The sequence below is a fragment of the Chiloscyllium plagiosum genome, chromosome 14, assembly GCF_004010195.1.
Source record: "Chiloscyllium plagiosum isolate BGI_BamShark_2017 chromosome 14, ASM401019v2, whole genome shotgun sequence".
Classification (NCBI taxonomy): Eukaryota; Metazoa; Chordata; class Chondrichthyes; order Orectolobiformes; family Hemiscylliidae; genus Chiloscyllium; species Chiloscyllium plagiosum.
The window spans coordinates 8,947,898-8,965,130 of NC_057723.1; the positions used below are offsets into that span (position 1 = coordinate 8,947,898).

General features: G+C 39.4%; 1 protein-coding gene across 1 annotated transcript in view; it reads right to left on the bottom strand.

Moving 5' to 3' along the window:
- maml1 (mastermind-like transcriptional coactivator 1) overlaps positions 1–16,649 on the bottom strand; it is a 75,450-nt gene extending 58,801 nt beyond the window's left edge. Inside the window, exon 1 of the mRNA XM_043703120.1 lies at positions 15,364–16,649. Coding sequence (XP_043559055.1) covers positions 15,364–15,738 — 375 coding nt within the window. The 5' untranslated portion in view covers positions 15,739–16,649. The remainder of the gene's footprint in view (positions 1–15,363) is intronic.
- Positions 16,650–17,233: the final 584 nt, after the last annotated feature.

The following is a 17,233-nucleotide window of genomic DNA, read 5'->3' on the forward strand; positions in this document are numbered from 1 at the left end:
TAAAAGAAATCCGGCAATAAGCGTCTAATGATTATTATGAAACTGTTGTCAATTGTCAGGATAAACCCACAGGTCTTTTAGGGAAGGAAATTGCTGCTCTCACCTATTCTGGCCTAAGGGATTCCAGACTCTTAGCATGTGGTAGACTCTTAAGGCCCTCTGAACAATTATGGATGAGCAATAAATGCTGGCCTAGCAAGTGACATCCCATGAATAAATTAAAAAAAATTACAACATCAAATCAATATCAAAAATTAGAAGTATGCAAGGGGCAGGTGGTTAGTAGTCCCTGCATCAAAAATGCACTTCTCATGGTAACCGAAGTTGATATAATAAGAGCTGGACCTAAAGGGTCCCATGCGATTTGAGCACAGTGTCATTGAAATGGAACTTAATTGCATGGGTCGCTAAGGTCATGAGTCTGATGAATATACATATTACATCTAAACCCATGACACAATGACAATGAATTCTGCACTATGGCTTCTTTGAATGGTATGCTGGTAAATAAGCGAGCAATATTGGAAGAGCACATGATAATACAGCTGTTGTACTGTCTTGGAGAAAATTAAGAAGTTCTTTACTGTTTGTGGAAAACTTATGTAGAACTAGCTGCAATAACTTGATTCGTCAATTTGCAGGGTCAATCACTGAAGAGGACAAATGGGCGCATTGCTTGTGTGTCTTGAGTAGCCCGTACATATGTGGATGTAGTGAGCCTGGAGGATGAATCCGATCAAAGTCATTTGTGCATACTAGAAGCTATATACAAATTCTCAGCACCCTGTTTTATGTAGCCAAAAGGAACTTGAACATACATTGTATCTTATTAAATAAAGGGGCCACAGAGATAGGCAAACTCTTCTGCATCTCTGTGACAATGCCCCAACTAATCAGAATTTATCTTTCTGGTCTGAGCATTAAAATTGATGGTTAACTATTCTTGCAGCATTTCCATGCCAAACATGGCCCAACCAAACAGCACCCTCTTCTCATTTGGTGGCATAATGTCTCTTTCTTACACTTCCGAGAAAATACCTTTATTATTCACCTTATCTCTGCCCCTCATGATTTTATAAACCTCTCAGGTGCCCCCTCAACCTTCTACACTCCAGTGAAAAAAGTCTTCACCTATCCCTATAACTCAAAAATCTCCAGTCCTAGCAATGCCCTGAGCCCTCTGCTATTAAATAATATCCTCCATATAGCAGGATGACAAGAACTGTGCACAATACTCCAAAAGGGGCCTCACCAATGTCCTGTACAACCTCAACATTACGTCCCAACTCAAAGGTCTGAGCAACAAAGGCAAGCATGCTAAACGCCTTCTTAACCACCTTGTCTATACATGATGCAACTTTCAAAGAACTATGAATCTTAACCCCTAGGTCTCTGTTCAACAACACTACACAGGGCCCTACCATTAACTGTACAAGTACTGCCCTTGTTTGTTTTACCAAAACACAAATTAAACTATATCTACCAATCCTCAACCTATTAACCCAATTCACCAACATCTTTCTAATTTTACATGACATTCTTCAGTCAACTATACCAATTTTGGTGTCATGCGCAAACTTACTATGTCTCCTATATTCCCATCCAAATCTTGCTTATATAAATGACAAACAACAGTGGACTCAGCACTGATTCCTAAGGAACATCGCCAGTCGACCTCCAGTCTGAAAAACAAAGAACAAAGAAAATAACAGCACAGGAACAAGCACTTTGGCCCTCCAAGCTTGCGTCGATCCAGATTCTCTATCTAAACCTGTTATCTATTTTCTAAGGATCTGCATCCCTCTGCTTCCTGCCCATTCATGTATTTGTCTAGATACATCTTAAATGACGCTATCATGCCTGCCTCTACCAACTCTGCTGCCAACATATTCCAGGCACCCACCACCCTCTGCATAAAGAACTTACCACGCTTGTCACCCTTCAACTTTTCCCCCTCACCCTGAACTCGAGACCTCGAGTAATTGAGCCTCCTACTATGGGAAAAGCTTCTTACTAACCACCCTGTTTATACCTCTCATGATTTTGTAGACCTCAAATCAGGTCCCCCCTCAACCTCACTCTTTCTAATGAAAATAATCCTAATTTACTCAACCTCTCTTCATAGCTAGCACCCTCTGAACGAGGCAACATCATGCTGAACCTCATCTGCACCCTCTCCAAAGCATCCACATCCTTTTGGTAATGTGACAACCAGAACAGTACACAGTATTCCACCACCACCTGTCTCCAAATGTCAAGTCAATTTTGCATCCAATTAACAAGCTCTCCTTGAATCCCATATGATCTAACTTTATTAATCAGTCTACCAAGTGGAACCTTGTCAAAGACTTTACTAAAGTCCACGTAGACAATATCTACCTCTCTGTCAGACTCAGGAGGTCTATAGTTCCCAGGCTTCTCCTTTTAATAAAGGCACATATTAGCCACCTTCCAGTCCTGGATGTAGGTTTGCTCATTCAGCTGGAAGGTTCACCATACTGGTAACAGTGAGCCTCCAGAAGAAGCACTAACGGCATGGCCCACTTTCAATGTGTGTGTTTAGGGGTCCTTGGGTTGGTGATGTCATTTCCTGTGGTGTCAGTTCCTATATCTTTTCTCAGGGGGGTGGGTAAATCACATCCAAATCAATGTGTTTGTTGATAGAGTTCTGGTTGGAATGCAGTGTTTCTAGGAATTCTTGTGCGTGTCTCTGTTTGGCTTGTCCAGGATGGATGTGTTGTCCCTCCTCATCTGTTTGTAAGGATACTAGAGAGAGTGGATCATGTCTTTTTATGGCTAACGATGCCAAGCAGTCTGAGTAGTCTGGCAATCATTTCCAAGATGTCTTTGATGAAGGGTAGAGTGGCTAGGGCTTCTGGACATGTTTTGTCTGCTTGTTGGGGTTTGTTGCTGGGAAATCTGTGCACTGTGCATTGGGTACCCATTCGTTTTGAATACTCTATATACGTGATTTTCCTCTGCTGTGCGTGGTGCTCGTTGAAGTAACGTTCTAATGCAGCTTCATTTGTGGATGTCGGAATGATTGCTTCTATAGTTCAGTATTTAGTCAGTATATGTTGTTTTCCTGTAGCTGCTGGTTTGAAATTCCCCATTGGCTATTCACTCTACTGCAACATCTAGGAATGGCAGTTTGTTGTTGTTTTCCTCCTCTTTAGTGAATTTTATGCCAGTTAAGGTATTATTGATGGTCTTGAAGGTTTCCTCTAATTTGTTTTGTTTAGTGATGATAAAGGTGTCATCTATGTAGTGGACCCAAGGCTTGGGTTGGATGGTTGGCAGAGCTGTTTGTTCGAGTCTGTTCACTGCAGCATTGAGGAACTATGCAAAGTGGGGACAGGATGGGGCTCTCTTCAGAGGGTCAGTGCACTCAATAGGCCAAATGGCCTCTTTCAGCACTGTAGGGATTTTATAGAACCATACTAACTCTGCTTGGTTTTATTATGCATTTCTAAATACTCCATTATTAATAGACTAACACATTCCTAGTGACAAATGTTAAACTAGTTGACCCACAGTTACTTGCCTGCTTTGTTGTGTTCCCTTTTTCAATAAAGGGTGTTATATTTTCAGTTTTCCAAATACCTGGGACTCTTCCTAAATCCAAGGATTCTTGGAAGATTACTACCAGTGCATCCATTATCTGTGTTGCTTCTTTCAAAATTCTAGACTGAAACCCATCAGGGCTAATGAACTTAATGGTCTTTAGCATCATGAGCTTTCCTAGTACTTTTTCTCTCGTGAAAGGAGCAAAGAGATAGAGCTAAGATGTCATCACTGAACATGCAATCAGACTCCATCAACATCGCTCCAGCTACGGAACATTTAAAACTATCTTTATCTAGGAAAAAGATAAAATGCAAATTCCACAAAGCTATCAATTCTCCTGAATATTTACCTATCTTCACTTAGCTACTGCCCCAGACATCATTTGCTCCTCACCACAGCAAAATACTTAATGAAGTTGTTAGGTTCTTTTTTGTCAAGGTTCTTACACACTTGATGCAACACACCAACTTCTGTGAACAAGCAACAAAATTTATTAAGCACATTAGAGTACCAGCTTTGAAGAAACCTTTAACACACATCTTGCAGAGCTTATGTGGTCGTGGCAAAAGCTCTCACTGAACAAAGGAAGCAGTCTTTCCTTTATACAAAACTCTCAACAACACAGAAATTACTGCCCACAAGACAATCCTCAGCCATCCCTTCATATTCACAGGCCACTCAAGATACAAGGCAGTGACCACCTCATCTCCAGAAACAATGTAATGCAAATCGTCCCATAATGGTCAAATCTGTTGCAAATCTGTCTTTTGTAACTATAGGGGAGTAGTCAAATTCCAACTGTAATGTTGTTATTGATTTCTGGATGAAAATGTAAATCATCTCCAAATTGCAAGGGAATGGCCGTGTAAACCTCCCGCAGCATTCCACATATAAGACAAAGTCACACTACCTTACCCTTAGGGAATTCAATTTCTTGCAGGTCAGTACAGCAAATTAACTATTTATATCTCAAAGTAATCCATGTTCAAGGTTGTGTCGGGCACAGACTTTCTGTTCACAAACCTCATTTCCTGTTGATAAGATTTTATTGGCCACATTTTCTGTCAACATTTATCACTGTGCATTGCTACATCAACATTTGCTATTCAATTTTGTCATGTCAATATAGTCTAGTTGGAAGTTCTTGACATTAGCTAAGTCTACAGTAAGTTTCTGATGTCCTTTTGCAGCATGACAAGTACTTTGCATTTGAATTCACTGCAGAGAGGGATGATGTAGGTGTATAAGTCAGGGAGGGGGTGTGAACAAATGAGCAGTGAAAGAGAGAAGAGGTATTTGCTGTTTTAGGTATGAAAGTGGAGAAATAACCTGACTCAGTTGAGATGTATCCCAGACTGCCATGGGGTGCATGGGAGGAAATTTCAGTGGCACAGATAATGTTCAAATCCTCTCTAGCCACAAGAGGGAAGCCAGGTGACAGCTGAGGCAGTACCCTTACTCAAGAAGGGTGGTATGGATAAATCAAGAAACGACAAGCTAGTCAGTCCAACATTATTGGAAAACTTTGAGGAACAGAATTAATTTACACATAGAAAGGCAATGATTAATCAAGAATTATCCGCATGGCTTTATAAGAGGCAGATCATGTCTAACCCTCAAAACATTTAAGAGCTATTTAGGCAAACATGTGAAATGCCACAACATACAAGATTATGGAAAGAGCTGGAAAATGGGATTAGAATAGATAGATTTTCAATGTCCACCTCAGTCACAACTATCTTTCCTACTCTACAACTATTACTATATATGATCATATACACCACTACTGGCAACATATTGGTTGTAGAAAAACACATGAAAATTTGACACTGAGGATAACCTTCAAAACTCAAACAATCCAGTTGAACTACATGGAAGACAATATACTAAGAAATTAAAATTGAATTACCATAACAGACAGGAGAAGGACATTCAAACAAACAGGTGCTTTTAAATCATAATCGCACATTTGAACATTTTCTGTCATTATAACTGTTTCATAGAGGGATATATATTTAAGTGAAAGAGCCTTCAATATTCTCAACTGGATATCACACAAGCATCCTCATATGATCAAACTGATCTTTCTTAGTATAAAATCGCTTGCATAACAAATGGTGTAGATCACCCAAACTTGGCACGTGTCATGCTACCCTACTGTTTTGTTGGACACATTAATAAATTATCTAATTGGCATTTAAAGAACTGCATTTTTATAGTAAATAAACAGACTTTGATCTTCAAAAGCTACTTCTCAAAGAGTATATTCACTGCTGCTTAAAATGTCTAGAATTTGTCTACATTTAATTATGAATGAGTACAATAATGATTGCCCCAGCAGCTTTCACACTTGAAGGAGAACTTTGAGCTATTCAGTTGTTTGGTAAACTGAACTCTAGTGCAAATAGTGAAAGATGGCACACTTTTTAAAAAAAAACTTAAAACTAATTAAAGTTTGAATCGAAAGCAAAGATCTTGAAACTGCTAGAAATATCCAAGGGGTAAAAAGCTTTGGGATTCGTGAATGAAATAACAGAAGTTCTACAAATCTCCTCTTCAGAAGCCAACGATCAATGCTAATTTCCAAAGCTGAGACTGATGGATTTATTAGGCAAGAAAATGAAGGGATATAGCTTAAAAGACAGGTAAAGTGTGTTCCAATACAGATCATACATAGAAAAACAGACCAGTTGTTGGAATGGATCAGAAGACCTATGTTCTTGTATTGCTAGTTCTTGATTCCATATCATTTGCACTATTTCCAATTTAGAATTATTTAACTTATTTGTTCAAAGAATCAATTCATTACATTGTCAGGGAGGAACAGGCATTAAAACATTTCAATTAATCAGATTTTGTCATGGATATATAAATTAAATGGATATTGGAATACAGTAAAATTTCAAAATTTGCCAATTACTGTATTACAGGTTACAGCCCAACAGATTCATTTGAAATCAAAGGGCTACACTCTGAAGGCTTGTGTCAGGTGAAAGCAACAGTGCAAATCATATTAATGGACTGCATCGGGACATAGGTTAGTTTGCACAACAGGCAGATGAAATTTAATATAAAGAAGTGTGAGGTGTTGCATTTTGACAAGAGGCTTCGTGGAACAATTCTAAATAGTGCAGGGACAGAGGGCACGTATTCAGGTTTTGAAAGGCAGCAGAACACATTGCAAGAATAGGCAAAGGAAATAGGATAGGGCTTCATACAAATAAGAGTTCATAAAAGTTAACTTCTTTATAAAGCTCTGTTTAGATCACAACCAAAATACACTTGAGGAAAAACGTGAGGGTATTTGAAAGGATGAACTTAGAAGAATGGTTCCAGTAACTTAGAAGCTTAACTACAAAGTTAGGTTGAAGAAGCAGGAGTTGATTTTCATTGGACAAGGTTGAAGGACAGTTTGACAGAGACTGGTTGAGATAAAAACAGAAAACAAAATTCCCATTAGCTGACAGGGGGCTTAGATTTAAGGTATGAGCAAGAGAGGCAAGGGAGATGTAAGCAAGAACACAGGGAAATGACAATGACTAGACTGTTCTCCAGAGCGCCAACATGAACTCAATTTGGCCAAATTGCTTCCTTCTGCATCATAATCTATCAAGACACCAAACAAACAAGTAGAGAGCTTCCTCCAATAAAACAATCACTATCTTCACTTATATGAGAAATATCAGTCCAAAACAAAGATTGGAATGATTAGTCAGTCATTCCACAATCATAATTAATGATAAATAATTATTAACACGTTCCCTGTAGTTTAAACCATAAGGTATTTGTAGCACTTGACTTGCTGGTCGCATACCTAAAAAAACCCTATGAACTGCATTTACAAAACTCTTGATAAACATATCTCAATATGAACCAACATCCATATATTTTGACAATCACTTAATAAGCAGTAACAAATTTTTGAAAATACCTTATCACATTAAGGTTTCACACCAAATCCACTAATAAAACATTCTATAAATACAACTTATTTCTTCATAATCACATAAAAGAATCTAAAATAGGTTACAAACACAATGCTGTCAGTCATCTTAGCATAACAGAAAAGTTAAACTCTGCCAATATAAGACTTAAGATGCTGGTAATTCATAAACCTCAATTTGGTTGTGTTAACCATTAATCATTCACACCATATACAAGGAACAATAGAACGACAATATATAAAAAGACAAAAGCTATAGTTTCTTGTACAACGTTCTCAATTCATCTGCTCAAAACATCTAGTCATATGTTAGTCCATCAATAAAATATTCTATGAGCCACATCCTTTGACTGAACTTCCAGTTTATTCGAATAGAACGAGCTTGATTTCAGGTTTGCCTGCATCAGGTAATTGCCACACTCTCAATGCAGTCAGTTTCTAATGACCAACATTGCCTCAACAGCCCAAATCATCATCCACTGGTGGAAAAACAGGAATATAAAATAGGCATGTGTACTGATATTCGACTAGATTGGTGCTAACAGATGATAACCTTTTCTCAATGATTTTATAAAGAGGACTGGCAACAAATCAGGCATGTTCTGAATAACTTGTAAACCATTATTATTAGCATAAATAATTGTTTTGCCATGGTTTAACAATACTTCTACCATCCAGTTTCCTTGAAATCCATTGATAAGTGAGCTGTTACAAATATGAAGCTTGCATTGTGTCCAACAAAAATCTGGGTGGCTTTGTTATTAAAATGGGGGGTGGTTAGAGGATTCCCTCGTTGAGAAGGTCCAAGATGTTATTCACATATGTCAACAATGACCAGAGAAGCTACATGGCTAGTGGACAAACTATTAGTCTCCAAGTCTCAGACTGGTGTTAGGAACTTAAGGTTTCATAAAGTTGGACAGTCTCCAGAAATCAGAGACCAAGGGAGCTAGTCCAGCATCTTAAACAGATTAACCACGAGCCCCATCAGTCACCACACGGCTGTGAATTCAGATTCAGATTCAGATTGAAATAGCAGATGACAAAAGATTCAAAAAAATTGCCTGGACTGGCAAAAGGAAGAATCTCTAATTCACCCGTCACCCCGAAAGTCAGTTCCACGATTATGAACAAAAACAGAAATTGCTGGAGAAACCCAGTTGTTCTGGTAGTGTCAATGGAGAGAAAGCAGAGTTAATGCTTTGAGTCCAGTGACCCAAGTTTTTGTTTCAAACTTTCAGCTTCCGCAGATCTTTGTTCTATTTTTGTGATTAGGAGTTGCCCATCTGGAAAAGGAAGCAAGCCCACAGGAGATAAGAATCATTTTGGACTAGTTTTGGAGATTAAAGTGTTCACTTAAGACACAGTGTAAACCATAATGTGGGATATTAAGTAAAATTGGGGATATTTTCTGCAGTTTAGAATATGAGTCAGCTACTGCAATGATTTTAGACAGTGTTGCTTTTACATTTATTACAGTAATGTTAAAAATTGAAATCTTTCTGGGTTATCCTCTACATATTAGAAGTTCAAATTATTTTTCGAAAAATTATCAATTTCTACGAGGATAAGTGTACAGGGTGAAATGTCAAGTTGTTACTTATTGTCATCAGGAAATTACTACATAGATCCTATTTACAAGGATGTTGTGCCTACTTTTTAAAATCACAAAATTAAATCAATGCAAATTGTTTGTGACAGAGCAAAAATCCAGGTGCCAGGCATGAGTTCTGAAGAGGCATATCAGACTCAAAACATCAACTGCTTTCTCTCCAAAGATGCTGTTAAATTGGTGAGTTTCTCAGATTTTCCTGTTTGCTTCAGATCTCCAGCATCTGCAATATTTTGATTTTAATTTCCTTGTGAGATCATCTACAGCAATCTAGGTACCACATCACATTCAATCCATATTTCTTTTTGCAAAGCTTTTTCCAAAAAGCAAAGACTTTTGCATGAATCAGAGAATCACTGAGAAACGTAGAAAATAGGAGGTCATTTGGTCTATCGAGCACAGTCTACCATAAATGTGTTCAGAATCTTGGTCACCTTCTACGGCAAAGAATTTCACAGATTCACCATTCTCAGGGAAAACATTCCCAATCTTAAGCTGAAATGGCCAACCACATATCCTGAGACTGTGACGCATTGTTCTTGATCAAATTGGCCAGGCAAAGCAACATCTTTGCATCCAATGTGCCCAGCCCTCTCAGAATTTTATGTATTTAAATGAGATTCCTTATCATTCTTTGAATAGGCCCCCAAAACCCAACAAAGCTACCAGTCCAAGAATCAGTCTAGCGAACTTTTACTTCACTCTGTTCATGGTAAAGAACACCTTTTCTTCAGAACTGCAGACAAAACTTCAGCTACGGTCTCACAAATACCTAGTACAGTGGCAGAAGACTTTTGTAGTGAAAGCCAACATATCTTTTGGATTCAAAACTACTTGCTACATCTACATGCTGGCTTTCAGTGACCAGTGTATAAAGGACACCCAAGTACCTTTGTACATTAACATTTCATAACCTATCATTTAAAAAATACTCAGCCATCCGTTTCTTTTTCCAACGAATGTTACACTACACCTGCTATGTATCTGCTTGCACATTCAACTTGGATAAATCATCAAGGCTTCTTTACATCCTCAAAACACAGTGAAAAGAAATGAACTTGGTCCACTGTTCTTGTGCCAGATCTTTCAAAGTGCTATCCAATCAGTCCCTCTTTCAAGGTTTCCTTTTCAAATATTTATCCAACTCACTTATGAAAACCATGTTGTAACCTGTGTCCAGCCATCATTCTGTTCGGACAACACACTGCAGATAACCTTTTGGTTAAAATAATTGTCCTCACCACTGTTTTTTTTCTCCCCACTTATTCTAAATCTGGTTAGCCAACTGAAATAGTTATTCCCTGTCTGCACCCTCAAACTGTGGGCAGCACCCAAAAATATTTCCTTAAAACTTTTACTGTTCTAAGGGGAACAGTCCCAGCATTCCATTTTATCCACATAACTGAAGTTGTTGACCTGAAACATCATTTCAGTTTATTGCTTCTGCACCCTCTCCAAGATCAGGTATCCTTCTTAAAATATAGTGCAGAGAATTAGACATCATTCCAGTTACAGCCTAACAAACTACTTGCTTAAAAAAAAGTTTAACTCCCTTGTTTTGGTACCCAATGCCTTTATTGATGAAAGTGAAGATCTTATTGTTCTAACAAACCACCTTACCAAACCTGCCCCAGTACCAGAGATTTATAATCTGTAAAAGGTATTGCTCACAAATGAGTAAGTCAATCTGGAAAATTTTAACTAAAACATATGCATATCTATGTAACGTCTGCATCTCAACAGTACAACACTTTTCAAATCTGCACTTTAATGTAGATGCAGTTAACGGCCATTCATTCAGCTTTGATTCAAGGTTGGCTAGAATGAGCAAAACATCAATCACAATCCTGAACAGTACCACTGACACAAAGATCGCCTATACGACAAGACGCACATGCATATTACACTAGGTCAATGATCACAATGCTCCAAATTCACTTATCAAAATTTGGTTTTAAGGTATACTTTAACCACTTATTTCTGGTGGGTAAGTGAGGCATTTCCTCCAATCATTTCTAGAACTATAGCATAGCTGGGAAACTCTAGAATTCCAAAGATGAAGTTATTAAGTAAACTTCAAAGTCAGACATGCTGCTTGTGAACACATCAAGTATACCAAAACCACCCTGTTCAGGCACCAGCCTCATTCACAAAACACTGTCACCTCATTCTGGATGAAATAAAAGTACTCAAACAAATTAAAACAAACTTTAATATTTCAAATAAAGAAAATTTTGACCTCTTGATTTTCGCATTAATTAAATAACAATTAACACATTGCCAACTATGATTTAGTCATTAACAAGTTCACCTTGCTATCACAAAGTCATGGTTTCGAGACCCATTCCAAAGAATTGAACACAAAATCTAGCTGCCATATTCAAGGCAGCACAGTGTCACTTTAGGATCAGTGCCGAGGGAGCAGCGAGAGTGAATAGAGAATTATGGGTCACCGTTGAATTTCTTCTGAGATTCATGATCTTTGGAAATCTCTTCCACAGAGAGAGCAGTTGAGACTGGGTCACTGGACATATTGAATGAATTAGATGGATTTTTGATCAACAAAAGAGTAAAAAGTTACAGGCAGGAAAATGAAGTTAAAGTCACAACCAGATCAGCGATTGTCAAAAGACCAAATATTCTACTCTTATTCTAATTTCTTATAATCAAAAAAAAAGGGCTGCACCGCAGCACGAGAGGTGCTAATTGTCAGATACAACGTCAACATTGGAGACTACCTACATTCTCAGCAGAAACATGGAACTATAAAAATACACAGAGTTCTCCCAATGTCCTGTCCAATAATTTTCCCTCAACCACCACCAAGAACAACAGATTAAGGTGGTAATTTATCTCACTGCTATTTGTAGTATTTTATTCAAAAATTAAAGGTGAGGTCACAGAGTACAGATGGAAGTTTTCATGCTTCACATCAAATGGAATTTGAAACATTAGAGGACGGACAGTGTAGATGCACCAGGATGATGTCACTGATGGGAATTATAGTTTTCAGGGACTTCTGATACTTGGACTACTGCCATTACAGCAAAAAAGACAAAGAGAAAATTTAATAAATGTGGGGAAGGCAGTGATAAAAGTCCTGCTTCATAAATCTGTCGATGTATAAGGAATGAAGTTTGCAGGGCTTTCTTTTTGCAGAAGGTTGTTACAGCATGGTTATGATGTAGTACTAAATCTGTTTTAAAAGGGATAATCTGTTAATCAGAGAATCGTTCAGCACAGACGGCCACCATTCGGCCAATCACGCCCTACTCTTTCAATTATAAACAATTAATTTCCTAAGAGTATTATTGTCGAATCCATTTCTAAAATCCTTTGGATCAGTTGGCAGCGTTGTTGCCTCGAAATAAGGTGATGGGGAGTTCAAGTCCCATCTCAGAGACTCAAGTCCATAATGAAAGCTTTCTGACAGGACTGAGAAGGGTGTCAACTTTCAGGTCAAACGAAAAGCCCAGCTACTCCATCAAGTAGACACAGAGCTACATTGGTTAGTTCCTTCGGTGGCAAAGTGTTTTGGAATGCCCTGAGTGCAAGGTGCTACAAAAATACAATTTCTTCACAAAAGAACACTGTGACTGCATTTGAAATAAAAATAGGATAAAGTTTTCTTGAGGGTTTATCACATGCAGAGTTCATATAACTTGACAACAGCAAGATAATGGTATAGAATCAGAGCACAAGTCATTCAGGCCATCGTTCTTGAGTCAGCTCTTCAAAAGAAATTACTCCTAATGCCTTGTTAGTTACCTGTAGCCCTACAATGTTTCTTCCTTTCACCCCAATTTCCCTTTACTGCTGAAACTGCTTCCACTACACTTCCAGGACAATTCTCCAACTAATTCATCTCCTCCACCTCACTAGATCTTTTACTAATTACCTTACGTGTGCAACATCTGGTAACTGACATTTTTGCCCATAATCAACTTCTTCCCATTACAGGAGTCATTAAAGTGGAGTCAAGCCCCCATGTGGGGTCAACAATTGAACGTTTATGGTCATGAGCTTTTAGGCGACAATGGCCGTTCTGAACTCCTGACCAAGTCACAACAATTGTGCTCTCCCTCTAACAGGTTTCTGCTCTCTCAAATCTCCCCTTCTCCACTCTCACTGAGGGGTTAGGACAATATAATTTAATTTTCGAGTCTTAAAATTGGACCATGATGGGAAGTGTTTGGGAAATACCCCCCTACCAACTGCACCAAAAAATCTTCATACCCTATCATGTTACAGTTGTACAGGCAGTGAAGGAAATACTTAATGGGCGGTGATACAAAGTTACAAATTATTGACAACACAGGGAGCAGCTATAGAGTCTCATAAATTCTTGATGACATTTAAGTTCCATACTGGCTTCATCCCACCAGTTGAAAATGGTTAAACCATAAATGAGGAGAAACTGGTTCCAGTGGCAGCAAGTAAAGGACGATGATCTAAGATGACTGACAAAGATCTAAGATGACTGACAAAGAATTATACTAATAGAATCATGTCGTAAAAGAGGAGAAAAACAAAGATATTTTTGTCACGCAGCAATATGTTGTGATGCGAATGCACTTTGAAATGATGCTCAGGATGATACCAAATCAATGGTAACTCTCAGGAGTGAACTGGACAGATGTATCAGGACTGTTAGCTATTGCAGCAGAAGATCTCGTGAGCATAAAATATCAGCTCTCGATCCCACATGGAGATCTGATGCCACTTTAGGGAGCCTTGTAATGGGAAGAAATTGTTTAAGGGTAAAAATATCAGTTACTAGATATTCACATTTGGGAAAGTAAACCTGTTTTCTCCAGAGTTTACAAGGTTAAATCTTTATGACATCAACAATAGATAAACTATTTCCACTTGTTGATGATTCTAGAACTAGGAGACATAGCCTGAGAACTAGGGCCAAATTGTTCAAGATAGATGTTAGGAAGCACTTCTACACACAAAGGATGGTAGAGGTTTGGAACACTCTCCCACAAATAGCACTGGATCTAGATCCTTTGATAAAGTTAAATCTGAGATGGATAGGTTTTTGTTAAGCAAAGCCACAGATCAGCCATGATTTCACTGAATGGTGGAACAGGCTTGAGGGAGTGATTGGAGCTGAAAATGTGTTACTGGAAAAGCGCAGCAGGTCAGGCAGCATCCAAGGAGCAGGAGAATCGGTGTTTCGGGCATGAGCCCTTTTTCAGGCTCATGCCGAAACGTCGATTCTCCTGCTCCTTGGATGCTGCCTGACCTGCTGCGCTTTTCCAGCAACACATTTTCAGCTCTGATCTCCAGCATCTGCAGTCCTCACTTTCTCCTTGAGGGAGTGATTAGCTTACAACTGTTTCTGTGAGTAAGTACTTTAAAGGGAAAGCATCTGGTGGGAAGAGTTCAGGAGTAGAGAAACAGGATCAGGTTGGAGAGCTCTGGTTGAAATGACAATGGGTTGAGTGGCCTCCTTTCCTGTGCTGGAGAATTGAGAGGGATTTGATTCATTAGTTCTCTAAAGTTATTCCAAATTTATTAAGTTGAAGTAAAAAAATTTAAAAGTTTTAATGATTTCAATATTATGTTTAAACAAAGAACATTTAAGTTTGAACAATATGCATTTTTAAAAAAATGTATATAAAAAGTTATAATCTTCAAACTTAAAGTCATGAAGTTTGGAAAATTATGATTTCAATAAGTTAAATGCATCAAGTTTCATTGGCTTATAAAGTCATCGAATTCAAGTAGAAAAAGTATTTAAGTTTGTTTAACAATTTTATCAAGAAAGTAAGATTTCAGTAAGTTATTTAAAAAAACATGAATTTTGTCTAAATTCATGTATAAGACTTAAATAACCAGCTTTCAGGAAATTAAATCTGAACAGGGTAAAAATACATTAACTTTGAATGACAAGTTATGAAGTATATTAAGTTTGATTAAGAGTTATAAAAATATCAGAATTTCAACTTGTTCTAAAGATAAGAACTGAGTAAATAGTTAAAAGGATATTAGATTTCAACAGTTTAAACCATTACAGTTGAACAATTTATGAAAATTAAGTTTGAATGACAAGTTATTACGTTATTAAGTTTGATTAACAAAGTTGAAAACATTAGAATTTCAATAATTTATAGAAACATTAACTAGGGCAATGAATTAAGAAGACATTAAGTTTCGATAACTAGTTTCCAGGACATTAAGTCTGAACAAGTTACACAAAGATGTTGAGCAGTGAGCCGGGGTGTACACTTACCGCCTGCAGCGTGCTTGTTCTGCTTTGATCCCCACTCGCAGCTCCTGGAGGTGAGTCCACATTGCTGGTTGCGGCCCCTGGGTTGCTGCTCCTGAAGCCGACCTGCGAGTCCTGCTGTGCGGCTGAAGGGGGAGGAGGAGGCGGCGGTGGTGGAGGCTGAGGCTGGGGAGGCCGCTGCTTGCCGGCCCGCTTGCTCTTGGCCTGTAGGCAGCGCTGGTGGAGGGCCAGGCTGTGCTGGCGCTCCAGGTCCAGGCGCTCAGCCGAGGCCCGCTGGTAACGCGCCTCGCAGGCGGTGTGGTGCCGGCGGCACAGCTCGATCCGCTTACGGAGCCGCTCAACCACGGCGCTGTGCCGCGGCAACACGAATTCGGCCATGGCGGCGGTTGTATTCAAGACTTTACCCCCTCACTCCCCCTCAGAAAACCGGAGGGAGGAGGGGAAAGCCACTCATCGACAGCCGCCTTCAGATTCAGGAAGCACGGAGTCAACAGGAAAACTCTTCGCTTGGACTTTTCTCCATTTTCTTTCTTATTTTTGTTTTACCTCAGACCATCATCGACGGACGGACAACCGATCTCTAGGGTGACTGACAGGCCTCAACAGCCAATCGCAGCGCGGGAAGGGCGTTGCCACATCGTGATCGACGTTCCCCGGGGCCAATGGCAAGGTAGAAGGTTGGGATTGCCTTACTTTGATTGACGCATCATCAACTCAATCAGCGTAAAGAGACTGTGAGGCACGACCTATCTGTTAGGGGGAGGTGGGCGGATACCGCCTGCTTGTACTGATTGACGGTCGGTTTAACCACTCGGAAGCAGGCACCAGAACATTAGCCAATCCGTCAGCGGTAGGCGAACTACTATTTTCGTCCTAGCCAATGGCGGCGTGGCAGCCGGCAAGGATTGGCGTGCCACTTCACCAATTAAAGAACAAGGTTTTCAAATCCCAATGCTACAGCGTCCAATCAGCGAGGGGGAGGTGTGCACTTCCACTCCCTTGGAGTGCGGGAACTGAAGTTTGTTTCATTTCCCTCCGGTTCTTTATTCGACTTAACAACAATCTAGATTCATGACAAAACTCAAAACTCTTGCTTCCCACGAGTTTGCCGGCCCTTTCTTTTTATAGTCAACATGCCGGGGTTGGGGCTGGGATGGGGAAGGTCATTTGACAGACAGTGAGGTCGAACCAATCAACTGCAGCGGACGGGGAAAGTGGGCTGGCCGTTTTGAAAATAAAGTCTCTTGGTATTAAACTTTTTTTTTCCCCACACAAAGAATCGAAAATAATAACCCGCTTCCTTTCCGAAGAGAGGAAGGAAAAAAAATGGAAAGTTAATTTGGACGAATTGGGACTTGACGTAATTGACAGGTCACGTGGACCCCTCGGCTCATGCAGTCTGGGAAATGTAGTTTTGCTCTCATCCCAAGGGAACCACATTACACTGACAGGTCTCGGAGTTGTGGTCATCCATGGTTTTTGAATGAGACGCAGAACACATTGTTGTATGCAAAGTTTAGCAAACACTTAGACTTCTAAACCGTAAGGAGGATTGCAGTGGAACTTTTGAGGGGATAGAGAAATGGACAGAGCGCAGATGAAACTCGAACATTGAGACAAAAATTGAAGGTGACACAGCAAGATCAGAATGGAGAAATTCAGCAGCCTCCATGAAGAGAGAATGTGTCGGCTTTAAGTACAATACCAATTCGTTCTGAAGTAGTCCTACCAGTAGTGCACTGTCTCTATAGACATTGAGACCTGCTAGCCTCCAGTTCTCGGCTAGTTTCAGGTTTCCAGCACTGCTCCACTTGGCTCAGATCAGAAAAGTATCAAAAACCTCTGGGATCCTGGCCTTTACAAATAAAGGCAT